We start from the raw sequence: 19029 nt of genomic DNA on the forward strand, positions 1-19029 counted from the left end.
ATACAGGAAATCAATTGCATTTAAAAACAGTGCACAGCACAGAGGCTGGGAGTTTTGCCTAGTGGTTGATTGCTTGCTTAGCATGCAGCAAGACTTGGGTTTGATTCCTCAGTACCACATACATTGAAAAAAGTCAGAAGCTGTGCATTCACTCAAGTGGTAGAGTTCTAACTTGAGGAAGTCCAAGGACAATGCACAGGCCCTGAGGTCAAGCTTAGGACTGGAGGAAAAAAAAAAAAAAACAACACCAACAAAAATAAAACACCAAAACAGTGGACAGTACAAATGCTTTTCATTAAAAAAAATTCAGTGCCCACTGAATCACCAATTAACCATGAAAGTGAAATTCTAGACTGATTGCTGCTTTGAGCTACACTTTAATTATCCTGCTTTTAAGTGTAATAACTTGCTAGCTAGCTTTCCTTTTATTTTTTCAAAATATCATTGAAGATTTATTTTCGCAACCTGGACTTGTAGGTTTATGGACAATATAAATACCAGAGGAATCTCACAAAATAAGTCATTTCAAACTAGAGGCAATGCAGTTTTTGAGTGGTTTTTTTTGTTCTCTCATTTATTCAAATTCACTGCAGGAAGTAGACACTAAAAGATTAAAAAACAAAACAAAAATTCACACTGCAGTATGTACAGTTTCAAGACATCACATGAAGAAATTAAATTCCTAATAAAAATGACAAATTATATTACTGAGCAGATCGCATCAAAACTGACTTTGTAAACCCCAGATTTCTTACCATGAATGGTAATGTGCCTGTATTCCAGTGTTTGCTAATGCTAGAATACTCCTGATAGAATATCACGTTTCCAACAGGACTTAAAGAAATCGTGAAAGTGAATTGTCAAAGTGGATAATTTGAAAAAAAAAATTAAGACCCTTGGATTCAAACACATTCTTTCACAAACTTAAGCCACAGAAGTCATATCCAGAAATGGAATACTGTCATGTTGGGATGAACATCTGATCTGACTTGTTAAGACATTTTGCCAAATGCACAGATGCACAGGGGTTCCCCATGCACTTTTCATGCAGCAGGTCATCACAACTTAAATAAAAGGTTTATTCTATACATTTGTCCAGACTTGCAACTGTATACATACATGCACAATTTTTAAACCTGTCTGATTATATTTACACTTATACATGGAATATACAGAAACCAAAAGGATTAAAAGGCTTTTCTGTTGCATTAGAACAATACAAAATATGTATTTCTCATTAAGGAAATCACTATGTACATCACCTTTAAAAACCAATTTTAACATCTTCATGTAACAAGTCAATATATATATACATATTATATATATATATAAAATATATACTCTCACCAGTTTACTCTTCTATATGTAGTAGCAGAGAATAAACAGGTTATGCTACCATACTGATGTCAATGAAAGCTGTAGTACCCTTTCACAAATGACTTTATTAGGAAGAAATTAGCTAGATATCTAAAATAGTCCTTGAAAATGTGTATATGTGCATTCTTGTATCTACATATGTATAAACAAAGTGGATCTGTGGATGTATGCCTTCGCTCAATGCTCTTCTTCAAAATCACTCTACATTTACATTGGGAATATTGTGTAGTAAATCAGAACAGCATTTTCTGCAGTCATATTTATTTTTATATTACATATCCTCATTCCTTTAACTGTTAACAAAAATAACCAACTAAAACAAACCAACAAGTAAACAAAATAGCATTGCTGGCTCTGGTTGCTTGTCTTCTACCTGAACGTCACTCCCTTGTTAAAAAAAAAAAAAATCTCCCGAGAAATAATAGTTTCTGACATACTTCTAAGGCTCTACACCTTTCACAGGGACAAAAAAAAAAAAAAAAAAAAGGATTTACTTCAAAGCTCAAAGCTTGTTTATACTGTGTAGACACTGAGATTGTCACGGTGAAGACATGGAAGATAATAAATTCACTGGCCAGTGGAATTTTCCTGTCAGAACAAGCATGTGGCTTCACTTCCCTATGATGTAGCATCAGATACACTCCTGACTATTATAAGATATCCAATAACTATTTACAAATCATTTTGAGAAAAAAATATTTAGTTTCAGGTCATATTAGGAAATAATGTCCATTTTTAATATAAAAATCTTAGAAACAACTTCAAGAACAACTTTAAATGTCCTACTAATTAATAGTCAATTATACAATAGTTTTTGATAGATCAGTTGCTTACCTGGTTCACAATTGTAAACAAAAATATTGTGTGTGTATCTGGGTGTGTGTGTGTATGAACTATGGATTGTAAAACCTCAACTGAAAAATATTTATTTCTGCATTGAAATCCCATTTGGCTCAATAATGTGTTAAGTTCTTCCACAACACTATCAATGTTTTCTTCTCATCATTGTTTAGAAGGAATAGGTCCAGGGGAGTGACTGTACATTTTGACTGTACATTCTGTCATGGATAAGTGCTCTTTGTTCTTTTGCTTTAGTCAATCTGAATTTTAGTGCCTTTCTTGCGTTTGAACTAAATGTTTCTAATCTTTGTCAGCATTGTTCATAGGACAACGGTTTTGATAGAAGATAAGGATGTATTCAGGAGAAATTTCCAAACCATCCTGGAATCACCTGAGATTGGTAATTGGCCCTGTTATTCCATCCCTAAGGCTAATTAAGTAGATGTTACTCATTAGAATCACAGATTTTCCTGAGATGTTGAGCCAGATATGAAAGTTATCCCCTCCACCCAAAATTTATTTTGTCATAAAAAGTATTCTGAACCAATTTCCAAAGACAAAAACAAACAGGAATATAGGAAGTACAATATTGCAAGTTTTGAATTATGTGTGGCTTTACTGGGGAAAATATTGGTATTAAACAGTTTTACAGTCCCATGTTCTGAGAAACGTCATAAGCAATGGTTTTCAAACATCAGTGTGTAGAAGAAACACCTAGGGAACATGCTAAGATGCAGATAGAAGATTCCCAGGTCCACAGAGAGCAGCCTCCTGCTGTAGCTCTGAGATGCTGCCTATGAATCTGCATTTTAAAGCAAGTGCTCCAGATGATTCTAACACAGATAGATGGTCTGAGTCCAGCTTTAAGAAATCCTGCTCATAAGACTCACAAGGTACCATAGTAATGGTGAGAATTAACTTTTACAAGAGATGGTGCATTGTCCAAAGAAAAGCCATTTTGCTTTTATTAAAAATAATTTCATAAATAGTCAACAATTCAGGAAACCACCTGAAGATAAAGGTTAACTTCCCAAATTCTGTAAAAGAGGACTATTAATTTAGTAAAGTAGTTAAAATACAAAAATGGAAATCTGCCTTTTTATTTTTTTTAAGGATCTATCAAACTGCCTTCTATTGTAATCAATTTTTTACTAAATAGTACAAGGTTTAAAGAAATATATATTGAAAAGTCTGGGGTGGGACAGACACATTGAGAACCACAAAACCACCTCCAAGAGTTAAAAATAAATGTGCTTTTTTTTTGTTTTGTTTTGTTTTTTAGCAAAAGTGAAAAATGTATGTTTTTTTTCTTATTCTTGAGTTGAAAATGAGAGGTGAATCAGAACTCTTTTTTCATAATTTAATAATTATCCTTTAAAGAGTTAACAGTTTGGACATTAAAAATGTATGTAGACTGACTTCTGAGATGCAAATCATAGTACCCTAATAAGGGCAGCAAAATGCATTGATCCACTAGGATGGAGTTTTATATTTCAATTTATGCCTCTTATTCATTATTACAAACGAAAGAATTTCATCCATAGGCTACTCACAGTCGTTCTCTGATGCATACAGAAGTGTTAAACAACCAACTGCTAGTTCAAATAGTTTCCTCATGACATCTAATGGTAAGCAAAAATTAGTATGCATATTTAAACATCACCAGTAACCAGTACTTTTCAAAATGAAAAAAAAAGTTTCAATTATACCATGCTTGTCTCAAATCATGCTCTTATTTATACAGATCTCATGTTCATACTAATTAGTTTAAAGAAGATCCACAGCTGGATGATGGCAGCTACATTTTATTCTGATTCCTTTTTTATTGTTAGCACGTTTCCCAGAAGTCCATAAACTTCTCCATTGGCGCTGTGTGGGCGAGAAGCATTATTTCCCATATGGCTATTGTAAGGGCTTCTTAAATTAAAGAAAGAAGCTTTCGTTTCTGCAGCAGGAAGTAACTCTTCCTTGATTGTAACTTGTGAGACACTTTGAGCAGAAGAAGACTCCCTCCAGATGTCTTTTTCCTGTGTCTCTTGACTGGTAACAGAAGTGCCTCCTTTCTGGAGCATGTAATACAGTATTGGATTTGTTTTGGTCAGTCTTGGAGAGTCTTTTTCATACTCATTCTTTTCCACATCTGTGATAACCCATTTAATGGGCCCCTTCTCACTGGTCATGGAACACCCATTCAAAAGCCCGGGTTCAAGCCTAGACCCTGGACAGCCCAAGTGCTCAGGGAAAGGAGGGCTCACAGGAGTTTTAACCACTCCTGGGTAGGAAAATGTCCTGCTATCCACACAACTGTTGGGCTGAGCAGAGCTGTACATCAGTCCATTTAGAGAAGAAATGCTAAATTCAGGTTTGCTACTGGTCACATGATTTTTGTGCCCCTTTTTTTTGCTGTCCATGACAGAGTTACTCCTGTGTGGGGACAGATCTCGCACACAGTTTTCTGAGAGAAGCAGCTGTTTTAGAACATTGAAGCTTTTGCTCTCTCTTGCCCAACTCCGATGTTCATTTTCGCTGGTGGAAGCATGACCAGAAGAATATTTAAACTCAAGATCATTTCTGCTTAGTTTTAGATCCTCCTGGTTAACCAAGGGCCCATAGAGTACTTCTGCAGCACTGTGATTAGTTCCAGCATCAACCATGTTGTTTTTCATCTTCTTAAAAGGGCTTTCCAATGGCTCAGTATAAAGCTTCCTTTTCTTAGGAACAGTGCAAAGGTTCTTTGATTCTGGAGGTGTCAGGTCACTATTTCTATGACTCTTGTCTGTCTCATCGCCTGCATAACTCTCTTGGTTCTGTCTCAGCAATCGACTCAATAGACCATTCTTGGAGAAAGAAAAGTCCTGAGGTGAACCGGGCTCTGACTTGAAGTCCTCTGACACAGGTAAGGCAGTTGCGCTTTTCTGGATGGTGGAAGTCCTCCCTAACAGTGGGGAGGTCTTGACATCTTGGCTCAAGTGCATGTTGGTGTTATGAATATTTAAGTCATCGTTGGGTTCAGATTTTATCTTCACCATCAGTATTTGTTCATTGAAAGCTCTCTCTCTCTGTTCCTGAGTGCTCTCCTCTCTCAGAGGTAAAGGTTTCTCTTTCTTTTCACTCTTCCCTTTGTTGGGATTTCCCAGAAGCAACTGGAGGACAGTGCGTCTCTCTAGCAGATTTTCTATTTCTGAACCAGCAAGTCCTGCTTCAGGACCAGCTGGTTGGCTAGTGAAAGACTTATTTTCTTCAACTGCATGTGTTTTATTGGAGAGCAGAGGGCTATTTAGTCTGTCAATCATACCTACAGTTTTGTCTGTGTTTACACTTAATATTGGTTTGCTGGGTCGTGGCTCTTCAACTGGCATGGAAGACTGCATTCCACACTGTGCCAAATTCTGTAACAGTTTGCTGGCACTGAAGGTTGCAGAATTCTGTGCACTTTCATTCGGAGCCAGTTTTTCTCCTTGTGACTCTTTGCTTTTTGAGAGGTCTATCAAATGGTTAGATGCAGTATTTGTCAGGTTTTCAGATGGAGTACTACAGACATATGGTGGGGAATTCCACTTGATGACCAGAGAGTGTTGAGAAAGATTGATGGGAGAGTCTGCTTTGGTCAGTGTGTGCAATGGTGGAGTGCTCACTGGAGTAGTCCTGTGTAAACTGGGGCTTTCTATCACCGAAGTCCTTGTATAATTTTGTGTACTGAATTTTGTCACATCGCTGTGTATTCCCTGAGGGCTGGTGGTTTTTTCTACATTTTCTTCATTCTTATGGCCAAGAAGCAACTGAAGCAGTGTTACCTTCTGGTGGGAATTTAGTTTAGAATTCTTTGCGGTATCTTGCTCTTTGATATCCACTTCTGGGACTTTTGGATCCCAAGTGTTTAGCAAGGACTGAGTTAGATTATCAAAAGAAATAGGTTGGTCAGATTCAGGTTTTTCTATCCGGTGTTTACAGGACAAGTCTATGGGAACACAGTTGGAATATGAACTTTCATCACCACTGCTGTCATCTGTGAAACTTGGGTTGTTATCTGAATATTCATCCATAGTTGTAGGTGTACTACTATCCTCAAAAATGCTTCCTCTTTCGTTTTGGCTGTGTCCATTCATTGGCTTGGGTATGGTCTGGCTTTTCAGGAGATGTAAAAGCAAACTATTGTTAGCAGCTTGCTTTATATTGTTTTTTTCCACAGAGTTCTTATACCCTGAATTTTTAGGGGAAGAAGGAACTGTACCCATTGGGTTTTGAAATGGCGCAGCACTGATTTTGCTACCCATCACCTTGCTAGAAGACGTTCTCGCCTGACCATTAAGATGGCTTGACATTCCTTTGGAGATCTGGAAACTGCTGACACCCTTCTGGCCATTTTCTTGCAATCTGGCCATGGCAGCAAGCCTTTCACTTGCTGCTTGATTTGCATTTTGTGTTTTTAAAGCATGTTCACGAGAATACTGCTGCAGATGGGCTTCGCTGGAAAGGAGTAATGCTAGCTGACTACAAGCAACACTAGGCTTAGGTGATGTGGCAGGACTAGCCCTTTTCTCTACCATGCTTGCGACGGCCTGCAGCCGTGCAGCACATGACAAGGGTTCACTCAGGACTTTTGTTCCACTCTGACCTCCTTGGTGAGGCGACTCTACAAACCTGTCTCTGATGAGGTTTTGAGCCACATCAGGAAGACTGGTATCAGGCTTTTGATCCTTCGCTTTACTTTTCTTCAACAAAGTTTTTAAGTGACTGGAGGCAACACCATAGCACCTTAAATCCTTCTCTACTTTTAGAGAATCATGATTGAGGGCATATCCTTGTTCCTTGAGGCTCTGCCTAATTTGTTGTGACAGAGCAACAGTCTGCAGCCTAGAGCTGAATGACTGAAGCAAAGAGGCCAGTAATGTGCTATCCTGTTTGCCTTTAGGCACATTGTCAACCATGTCAGCTAGCAAAGCTTCCTTCTTTACATTTAAATTTACGATGGAATCAGACAGCCTCTTCCGCTTTGCTGCATTCCAGTCCTCTGAAGACTGCAACAATCTGGCTTTTTTGAGATGCAGCATGCCAGATCCCTGGTATGTATGTGTACTGGGAACTGGACTGTTACTTTGAGAGGTGGGAAATGCACCGCCAGAAATGTTAAAGTTCTGATCATCTTCATTGTGTCCAGCAGACTTTTTGTCGATGGTGGTACCTGATCCCCCCGCTGCCTGATGCATTAGTAATCCTTCTAGGTAAGTTAAAACTATAGAATCCTGATGCACATCAGAGCCAAGCTCTTCTCCATGAGTCATGTTCAATAGGAGTGTTCACAGGGGCTTGGCTTCTAGTCACTTCAAAGAATGGTTTTTTTGTTTTGTTGTTTGTTTTGGTTGTTGTTGGTGGTGGTGGTGAACAAGATGTAACTTCAGAAAACAAGAGACAGTTTATCACTTTCCATAGCAGTTAGACAGAACTTTGCTGTTACATTCTGACCAAAAGTTCCTCTAGCAATAGAAAGACACCAAGAAAGTAAACTTGAGCGTACTCTGACCACAATGTTAACCGACTGTGTGACCAGTTAGAAGCAGAGGAATCCTGTAGTATGTAGATATGCAGTACAAGCAGGTGTCTTAGCGAATATACTGGTTTTCTTTCTTCATTCTTAATTCTTCTTCAAATCGCAGTATTCTAAAAATAAAAATGAAAATAGTTAAGGAACTTAAGAAGAATGATCATGCTGTATCAGTGAGCAAAAGAATGCAGATTTACTAATTTATATACATATATGCAATACACATGTATACACATCAATCACCACTTAAGTAATTTACTATGGAATTCCTATTACCATGGAAGTCCTATGAGTTAACTCATACTCTAAAAGATCAACTAATTCAGAGAAGAGAAAATAATGAAATCCTTTCTGTGAAGTAATATGACTGTCAACTTTGCTTTACAGTTATCTGCCTTTATAAAGGAACTAAAATTTGTTTCTTCACATTACTGGGTGCTTAAGAAGAAAGAGAAGAAAATGTGCTGAAAAAAGGACAATAAAAAGATATAGCATAATGTAAGAAGATGTAACAGAACACATTCACCTCAGACATAACTATACACAAAATATTTAATAATATTGCATTAAATAAATGGAAGAACTAAGAGTAGAGTAAGATTAACATGGGGACCTATGTAAAGTATAACAGTCTTTGTCTATTGGTATGTTTTTGAGAGTAGGGCCACATATCCTAACTCTTGCTTATAATTCCAGCAACTCAGAAAATGTAATTCAGGAGGTTTACAGTTCAAGTCAAAGCTGGGTAAAGAGTGGGATCACATTTGAATAAGTCACACTTAAAATTCCAATTATTTGGGATGTAAAAAAAGGACTGTGGTCCTAGGCAAAAAAAGCATGAGAATCTAGTTAAAAAATAACAAAAGTCAAAAAGGCCTGGGAGTATGGCTCAAGTAGTGAAGCACCTGACTAATACATACCAGGCCTGGAGTTTAAACTCTATTGTGACAAAACAAGACAAAATTTAAATTGAAACAAAAGAATAAAATCACTGGAGCACTTTTGGGTTAAACATATTAATATATCTTAAAATATCTCTATTACTCACAATAATTTAATCCCCAAGCTTCAATATAATGCTTATTTATTTTTAAAAAAATGAGTATTTTTTTAATTTACAAAGAATACCTGGAGATTTAATTTTAATAGGGACTTAGCATAGCTTTTTGCAATGAGGCCCCCAGTGTAGCACTTTACCACTTATTCATCTATCTTACCATTTATTTACTGCATTAATGGGAAAAAAAAAACACAAGGCAGATGAATAAAATTCTTCTCAGGAACAAAAAATGTCTTTCTTTTCTCAGTGGTGGGTGCTGCATTGTAGCTCTTCAGTTCAAGACTAGTGCTGAACTACTTGAGCCACAGCACTGATGGTTAATGAGAGACTTTCCTGCCCAAGAACTGCCATCCTCAGATCTCAACCTCCTGAATAGCTAGGGTTACAGATGTGAGCCACCTGTACCCAGCACACAAAACAACTTTTAAGAACATTAGGTATCTTGGATGTATGGCCTTGATAATCATCTGTACAGTGTAACACATTCAAATTGTAACAGAAGGTAATATTACATTTTTATACTTGGATACATAATGAGCTCCTCTTCTGAAAATACGGCTGAGTATGAACCTAAAGTAAGTAACATCAGCACATCAAGGTTAGCCAAAGGAATGGGAGGACAACGGCCATACTAAATATTTAATTTCCTAATCTTATGTAAATCAATACAAGAGAAGCCACTGGATTCCCAATCTTCTTGGCAATCTCTTTCAAGGACTAGAGAACTATGTCAGTTTAAGAACTAGGGGAGATGTTATGAAGAAAATGGAGATGATTTAGTAGGCAAATCTATTTCCAAAGTTTCTAGACTATTCCTAATATAAATGATTTCTTTCCCCCAACCATGTTATTTCTTTTCAGATGGCATTTTTATTTTAATAAATACAAATAAATTTTAAAAGTCAATGTGATTACATACTATAATGGTAACTGTACATATACACTAAATTTGTATAGTTTTTAGAAAAATGGACAGGAAAGAAAATTTTGAACAAATCTGATGAGAAAAAGAATAATAAAATTTGCTAAAGTCAAAGTTATTAGTTTTCATGATTACTTTGAATATAAATCCTATAAAAAGCATTGGCTTTATGAAGCAGTAGAGGTAAATGGATTTGTCATGAGAACTATTTTTTTAATAACATGAATTAATAAACCAAAGGCTGTGGTTATTTGGAGAGGCTGCTTGAAGTTATACCCAGGGCCAATAGACACTACCACCCTTCCAGAAAATGAAATGTTCAAGGTATCATCAGGTGGTTTGAAATTAAGTAAGGTCTGGATTCAATGAGATTATAAATTGCAAGTTTTTTCAGGAGTAGAATGAACCAACTTTCTTCATATAACTTCTTATTTGTTTTAACACCTTACACAATTAAAGAAGTCATGATCAATCTTGTTCACATTTACATATCATGGTTTTTCACTTTTAAGGTACAAAATAAAACTGAAAAACACTAAAAAGAGGTATGATAGTTGGATATAGTGCAGATCACTTATAACTATTATCACCTAATAGACATCTTAAATGTAAAAATGTTAATGTTTTTCAGTATAATCCTGTTGATGCTGTTTTCAAGAACTAGGAAAGCACATCCGAGGTATGTCTGTGAGAGATCTGTAAACAGGACTAGGAAAGATCAGCCCTGAATGTGGACGAATGTCACCAGTGCATGAGCTGGGGACCAGGATGGAATGAAGACAAGCAAAAAGAAGGTCAAGTATAAGAGAATGCCTGCCTTCTGTGACCCTGCTAACTGGCTGTCAAAATGCAAGTTCTGTCCTACATCTTCCCAAAGTGATGGACCCCAGAAGCTATGAGACAAAATATCTAATGACTTCCAACAGTTTCCATGAAATCTGTCCCCAACATCATCTGAATTACCAAGTAAAACCAGCTGTTAAATATAAAGGAATTTCTGAAATGAAGCTGTTAAAAGCACTTGAATTATTAAGTAGCTCCTAAACACATAAAAGTAACTGAAATAAATCTTAATTTTGTCATTTAAAAAGTCTTCCTGGAAAACAATATATAAAGTTCCATTTGGGTGGTTTCATGGGTGCTTTTTCTATAAAAGGCTAAGAAAGACACTCAGATGTTTTGTCATGTATATTGGTAGAAAGATATCTAAGCATTAAGATTATGTCAAAGTCATTTGTATTGAATCATTTGTATTGAAACATAGTCGCAAAAGAAGAGAGAGAGCCAACTGGGAAAAGATATTCACCAACAATACATCTGACAAATGCTTAATATCCAGTATCTACAGGGAACTCAACAAACTAATCCCCGCCCCCCCCAACCCAATAAACCATTCACTAAATGGGCAAGGGAACTAAAGAGAGACTTATCAGAAGAAGAGATTAAAATGGCAGAAAAGCATATGAGAAAATGTTCAACATCTATGGTCATAAAGGAAATGCAAATAAAAACAACCCTAAGATACTACCTTACCCCAACAAGAATGGCCAAGATTTTGAACTCAGACAATGACAGTTGCTGGCGGGGTTGTGGAGAAAAAGGAACCCTACACAACATTGCTGGTGGGAATGTACACTAGTTCAGCCACTCTGGAAAGCAGTGTGAGGTTTCTTAAAGAACTTAAAGTAGACCTTCCCTCTGATCCCGCCATACCACTTCTGGGCATCTTTCCTGAACATCATGACCCAAGATATTATAAGGACACCTGCTCAGCTATGTTCATCTATTCACAATAGCCAGGCAATGGAAACCATCCAGATGCCCTACTGCAGACGATTGGATACAGAAAATGTGGTATATATACACAATGTAATTCTACATAGCCAACAGACAAGATAAAATAATGGCATTCATAGAGAAGTGGGTGAATCTAGAGCAAATCATGTTGAGTGAGACAAGTCAAGACCTAAGGAACAAAAGGCGCATGGTGTCCTTAATATGTGGCTATTCAATCCAAAGAGTACAAGAGCGAGGACTCAATAACTGCATACCCAAAGCTATGGACATGGTAATGGAAATATAAACATAACTATATAGACATAAAAACCTATGACTCTATAGACATAATGTTTTACTTCATAAATTAATAAGTTTCTATGACATACAAACCCTTAGCCTTAGTTCTAAAAACTAAGTCCCAGTGATTATAGATTCCTCCTTGAACTTGTTATGATGTAAAAATCAACGTTAATAAATTCTTTAATTAAATAAAAAGAAAAAAATTAAATAGGAAGCACAAACCCAAGAATAATTTAAAAATCGGGACGTAATAACAAGTATTCCATCCAAATGTATGACACAGCATTCCAAGACAAGAGCCAATTGTAAATTAAGAGCAATAAAATCCAATGCTTCATCTCATAGAACAAAAAAGAAAAGGTATCATTTTAGAGAAGGATCCTAAAGCTTCAATAAAATGTGAAGACTTTGTGTTTAGTGAAGAAAACAAAAATGAAGACTACATTCTTCCTTTATTACAAATCAAATGTTAGAAAGCTGCTGGGAGTAAAACAAGACAAATAAGGAAAATACTGAAGTGTTGTTAGGGTACAACAGAAAATAAAAACCAACTAAAAGAGTAAGTTTGAAATTTTATATATTAGCATCCATTTCTAATTTCTTGCAAAATGAACCAAAATCAGCATGTATCTTTTTGAGAACGTTTATATCTCAAGATAGCAACTTTCTTTTGAAGAAATCTTTATCAAAAGACATTTGTATAGTTATACAATTTAACAGGCACAACACTAAAGAATTGAATCTATTTTAAAACATTTTTGCTCAACTGAGAGTTCTACCATTTACAATTACCTTTTTATAGATTCTCTCATTTTAGATATGAATATGCTTCAGAGACAGGTAGCACACAGAAAGCACTGACACTGTACCAAGTGGAAGAGCTGCCCAAAATGTTCTCTATTGCAACCTGAGGGACTTAACATATTTTTGCCCAAGGCCAAATTTACTCCAAACTTCCAGGTCCATCATCCTTAACTTGTCAGCTGCTTCACAGTACTAAAATCGTGTCACTTATATTCCCTCTTATAAAAAAGACTGGAAACATTACCTCATGACTAACTCTAGTGTTCAACCAAAGAGTGTATGAGATCTTCCTTTCTGATTCCAAACAATCTGTCAAACTGTAGTTGATAAAAATGGCAAGCATTTTAAACAGAAATATGATATGCTATTACAGACTGGTACAAATTGCCCTGTTAAATATGTTTTGTGCCCTTGTTAGTGAATTCTAGTGGAAATTAAAGGTTTTGAAATGGCCATACACCTCACCCAACCTACCAAACTCCAGATTATTTACCATGCACTATCTTTTTTTCAGCAGGATCACAAAATTTCAAGCACATTCTTATTTAAATACGAATTGATTTTTAAACAAGAAATTTGCTCATTTCATAGTCTTTATAGTAAATAAAATATAAACGTATTAATAGGATCCATGAGGACACAATTGAATGTTACAGATGACATAATTGTCCTGGTGACAGAAATAAATGACTCTATAACTAATACAGCAAAATAATAGAGGGTTTTTTTTTTGGGGGGGGTTCCAAATTACCCTCAGAACAGTTGCATATCTGACTCAGATTCAACAAAACTATGCTGGCCATATAGTAAAAGTTAACTATTAACTTTACTCTGACTGTATAATTTATCTAAACAAAAAAGTAAAACGAGGCCGGGAGTTTGGCCTAGTGGTTAAAGTGCTTGCCTGGCATGCACGAAGACCCAGGTTCGATTCCTCGGTACCACATACATAGCAAAAAGCCGGAAGTGGTGCTGAGGCTCAAGTGGTAGAGCTGTAGCCTTGAGAAAATCCAAGGACAGGACTCAGGCCCTGAGCTCAAGCCCAGGACTGGCAAAAAAAAAAAAAAAGTAAAACGAAAAGTTAAGGGATTTTAATTAAAAATAAAAGCAGAGAATTCAAAGGACATATAGGAAAGCCTAAACAATTTTTATTGTAAAATGCTATTATCTTGAAAATACAAAAACTGTAATTTTTTTCTATTTTTAAATTTTTTTATTAAAAAATTTATTAACATTGATTTTTACATCATATTTCAAATGACATGCTTAACAAACAAGTGTTCAAGAAGGGAATCTATATACAATCACTGACACTTAGTTTTTAGAACAATCAAAATTAGGCTAAGGGTTTGTATATCATAGATACATATTAATTTATGAAATAAAACATTATATCTATAGAATCATAGGTTTTTATGTCTATGTAGTTGTGTTTATATTTCCAATACCATGTCCTTAGCATTGGGTATGCAAATATTGAGTCCTCGCTCTTGTAAAAAGTGTAATTTTTAAATCTAGGAAAAAAACTAATGATTATGCAATATTTCTATACACACAAAATATATACACAAAAGTTATTATTAGTACTAGGTCTATTCATTAGCTGGTATTTTTTTCTTTTCTTTTTTATTTTGGACAGAGTCTCCTTGTGTACTTGAGCTAGCCTTGCACATATGGCTTCTTTTCTACTTTCCTTTAAAAAGAAATTTTTAGAACACAACCCAATACTTCATTGCTACAAGAAAAAAAAAAAAAAAGAAGAAGAACTAAGGAGAGAATCTAAAACTAACCAAAAGACAAGAGTTTCTTCACCTATCCTGACAGCTCTTCAAAGTTGCAAGAGCTTTCTACCACTTATCAAAAAGAACAGTATTTTCCATACTGTCAAAATAAGAAGTATAATGGAAAGTCGACTTTTTTTCTGGAATTGTTCGAATGTTGGTAGTGAATATACAAGAGCATCCTTTAAGGTTGGTGCATAAATCTTATTAAACTCAACTATGGTTTCCCCATCCCTAAAATAGACTTGACACACAGACAGAATGACAAGGTCGAGGTCACAGATCAGCAAGAACGATTACCAACAGAACTGATGTAATAGCTGGCACTTGATCAAAGCGCCTAGGGTTTTTAGTACACTTAGCAGACATTCTGCATTTACTCATGGGGTACACTCTATTTTAAAAATGTTCCTCCCATCTTGAGGAAAAGATCTTCCTATAGTTTTTATTATATAGCACAGTCTAAAGCATATATTGCATTAGATCATACTGTTTGTGTTACAGAAACGTGCATTTTTAACATATGTATATGTGTATATTTATGGATCTATGCCCAAATTTCTGTTAAAACTGGTCTTTGTCATGAAACTTTTGTAACTAACTTAACATGTAAATTGAATTGGACTACACTCTGATAAATCTCCCTATCAGAGGCTGAAAAGAATACTAACCCATATATAGATTTTTAAAGTATTAGTAAACCTTATATTTGTTTATTTTTGTCCAAGACCGGGATTTGAACTCGGTATTTGACACTTTTGCTCATTAGCAGGTTTCAAACTACTTGAGCTTTGCCTCAATCCTAGTAAATCTTTGTTAAGTATTGGATCAGCCAGGAATGTACAATAATGTAGCCACAGTTTTCCTTGACAATTTTTGAGTCATAATATAGGTAGAGGGAGAGAATGGAAGACAGTATGAAAAAGGAAATGTACTTATTACCTAACTCATATAATTATAACCCATCTGTTCATCACCTTTCGAAAATAATAAAGCAATTTTTTTAAAAAATTAAAAGGCCAAAGAAACCCCTATCCAACAAAACCAGTGTTTCATTGTTCAAACAAGATAATGAATTTTTTAAAAAATGTATTTATGAAAGCATGAGTTACATGATAATAGTTCCTACTAAAGTATTTAATCAAGAAGTCTGCCTGCCTGCCTGCCTGCCTGCCTGCCTGTCTTCCTTCCTTCCTTCCTTCCTTCCTTCCTTCCTTCCTTCCTTCCTTCCTTCCTTCCTTGTACTGATTAAATCCAGGGCCTCATATATGTTAGACAAGCATCCTCCTCCAACTCCATTCTTAAGAAATTCTTTTTAAGGGCATATAATGCTATTGAGACAAATTTACAGTATAAATTTTTCCTTATTAAATCAAGTACTACCTGCTATAGCTTCATATAATCTCTAAGTTATTTATGGTACATGAAAATGTTCTTGAAAAACGTAAGGGGGAAAATGTTATTAACTTACCAAATTACATATCATTAAAAATGAAACTTCCTTTATTTGGCAGACATAAACTGTCAGTATAACAAAGTTACAGTTAATGGATGAATCTCACATACTTTGTCCCAAAACTCTATAGATATATTCTTTTTAAAAAATGATTTCCTTAAAGTATACAGTATCAAGGTTTTTTTAGATGAATCATTTCTCTGTTAATAAATACTTATGTGATATCTGAGCAAAAGTGCTGACTTGATGGGGATGGACCATGAACTTTGATTTCTATGTGACATCAGTTTTGCTAGTATTGGCCCAGAATAAGAATCATTTCATGTTTATTTCCCTATGTACCTTTCCTTGATCACTCTTTGGTTCATGTGTGCATATGACCCAGTGTTTGCAGAAATGATCTCAGTAACTGCAACTGATCACTGCTAAGCTCAGACCCAGCTTCACCGCTATGAGGTCTAAACACTTTTAACCTGCACATGTTCCCTGTCTTGGCCCTCCACCACTGGGTGATAGAGATGGATTGAGGCAGGAGCAATAGGGAGGTGTTACAAACGACTCCCATGAGCTGGAGGAGAATTGGGGAGAGCAATATCCTAGGCAACGATGGATCAGGCTTTTCCTGCACTACAGATTGAACAGTATTTCATAATTTTCCCTTAGCACTAACATCATCAAAAATAACTATTTATTGTCTACTATTGGCATAGTTTAAGGAAATCAAAGAGCACTTCAACTTGGTAGAAATCACCCATTATTTTTCTGTTTGTTTGTTTCTTGAGATAGACTGATATGTGCAACCATACATACATATATGGCATGTGCATATTCTATGCCAACATGTCTAGCTATTCATGCTTTCTTTTTATGTTCTGATCTCTATTGTGCTTTCAATTATGACATTTGAGTAAAATAAAAAATCAGGAAATGACAGTAGGATAGAGGAGAAAGAATATGGTTTCTGCTTAGTGCCTTTTCCCTCATTTGTCCATCTGATCCCTATCATTATCATCATCTGATGACCTTTATCATTTTAAAAACAAAGAGATAATCATATAGACAGCCTTTCCTGAACTCTAGAACTCATCCCTGTAACTCTGAAGCACTCAGAGAAATGTTCAATCACTTTACTTACAAAAGTGTATTTTGTTAATGTATGTCCAGCTCCTCAGCCGAGTGTGAACTGTGCACGAGTAGGAGTTATCTTATCCTTGTCATCCTTATGTCCCAGGGCTGGGCAGGTGTAGCCTTCCAAGGAGCATATACACCAAGCCTACCTCCTCGAGACTCAGTCTGAAAAAAGAAAGATGTGTTATCATGGTTGTAAGGTGTTTTAAAATGGGATGTTATTGCCAATGTCTAGCTTCAAAATGAGAACATCTTCTAAATATAAGCTATCAAAATGACAATTAAAAACCAATGAAGTTTTATTTATTATTATTCTACATAGAATTTCAGCGGGCTTGAAAAATATGAGTAACTAGTATTCTGGTGGCATACATACACTCATTCATCCATTAGAAAGAATGTATTATATCTTTTGTAAAGAAATGGAAACACCTGGAAAAAAAATATGCTAAATGAAGTAACTCAGGTCCTGAGAGACAAAGGGTGCACAGTTTACTTTTTATGTAAAAACCAGAATTCGTTTATTAGCCTATAAGTAAATATGTTGAATGGTATCCAAGTGTATATAGGTGTATTAACTAAAATATGGTAGATTCAAGAGAGAATTCAGATAGTGTCATTCCTTAGAAAAGCAAGGTCAAAGTTCAACAAAATAAACACCAGGAAACTGGGACTTACAAGTAGTGGAGTGGGATCAAGAAGGAAGGAGTAAAGAACTGGAGAGGAGAGGAGAAAGGGGGCAAAATCCAGTCAAGAGTTCAATGTATATTCTATAAAAATCCGAAGATCAAAGTGGGTAAGGGAGGGGTAAGTAAGGATATTTAAGGGGGTGACATTATTCACGATGCACTGTATTCATAAACTGCATTGTTAAATTGGAACTCCCTTTGTGCAACTGCTGAAGGACAATTTTAAAAAATTAAAGCATTTGAGTAGGGCATGGTGACTCATGCCTATAATCCTAGCTACTCAGGAGGCTAAGATCTGAGGATCATGGTTCAAAGCACTAAAGTCCATGAGACTGGTATCATCTAACCACCAGAAAACCGGAAATGGTGCTGTTGCTCAAGGGGTAGGAGGGTAGACTTGAGCTGAAGAACTCATGGATAGCACCCAGACCCAGAGTTTAAGACCCACAACCCACCCCCGCCCAAAAAAATAATAATAATAAGCATTTGAAAACCACACACTTAGCTGGGTGCTGATGGCTCATTCCTGTAATGCAAGCTACTCCAAAGATGGTGGTTCAAAGCGAGTCCAGAACAAAGCCAGTCCAGGAAGAAAGTCCATGAGACAGTTATCTCCAATTAACTACCCAAAATCCAAAATCCAGAAATGGAGCTGTGGCTCAAGTGGTAGAGCTCTAGCTTGAGCACAAAAAAGCTAAGGGACAGTATTCTGGCCCTGAGTTCAAGTCCTGACACTGTCACATGCATATGTGTGCACATGTGCGCGCGCACACACACACACACACACACACACTTTAGAAAACTATGAAGTCGACCTTTAACATTTCTTTATAACAACAGATCATTTAGTTACTTTAATCATTATTTTCTCCAGATAGGATTAAAAGACTCAATGTAAAATCAATCACATCAAGGCTGAACTTATGTTTCAACATGCTGATATCATTACATTCCTCATCATTTTCCCTTCTCTAATTACTCCCCTTATAGAAAGATGAATGAAACTCATTAAACATTGAAATACAACTTTTTCACTGGGCACTAGCAGCTCATATTTTAATTCTAGTTACTCTGAAGGATGGTGGTTGGAGGCCAACAGATACAGAAAAAATTAGCTTGGGTCTGTCTCCAAAATAACCAGCAAACAAAGAAATAAGCATTACTCTAGTCAATCCTAGAAGCCAAACATACCAAAATATATTCTACTATAGTGAAACATGTAAATTAATTTTTAATTTTACTGTAACAAGCACAATTGAGAAACTATTTCTCTACATTCATTTTAGATATTATGTTTAATAATCAGTGACTTTAATTTTTTAAAACTGTGCTAAATATTAAATCAAATTGG

The 19029-nt window shown here is 35.8% G+C and overlaps 1 protein-coding gene across 2 annotated transcripts in view; it reads right to left on the reverse strand.

Moving 5' to 3' along the window:
- Nucleotides 1-251: 251 nt before the first annotated feature.
- The window catches only part of Nrip1 (nuclear receptor interacting protein 1), a 79435-nt gene continuing 60657 nt past the window's right edge, over nt 252-19029 (reverse strand). For both annotated transcript variants that reach the window (XM_090347942.1, XM_090347950.1), the window contains exon 3: nt 252-7875. In XM_090347942.1, the coding sequence (XP_090204068.1) occupies nt 4023-7499 (3477 nt within the window). In that variant the 5' untranslated portion in view covers nt 7500-7875 and the 3' untranslated portion in view covers nt 252-4022. The remainder of the gene's footprint in view (nt 7876-19029) is intronic.

Source organism: Megascapheus bottae, chromosome 1 (genome assembly GCF_031878675.1).
Source record: "Megascapheus bottae isolate mThoBot1 chromosome 1, mThoBot2.hap1, whole genome shotgun sequence".
Taxonomy (NCBI): Eukaryota; Metazoa; Chordata; class Mammalia; order Rodentia; family Geomyidae; genus Megascapheus; species Megascapheus bottae.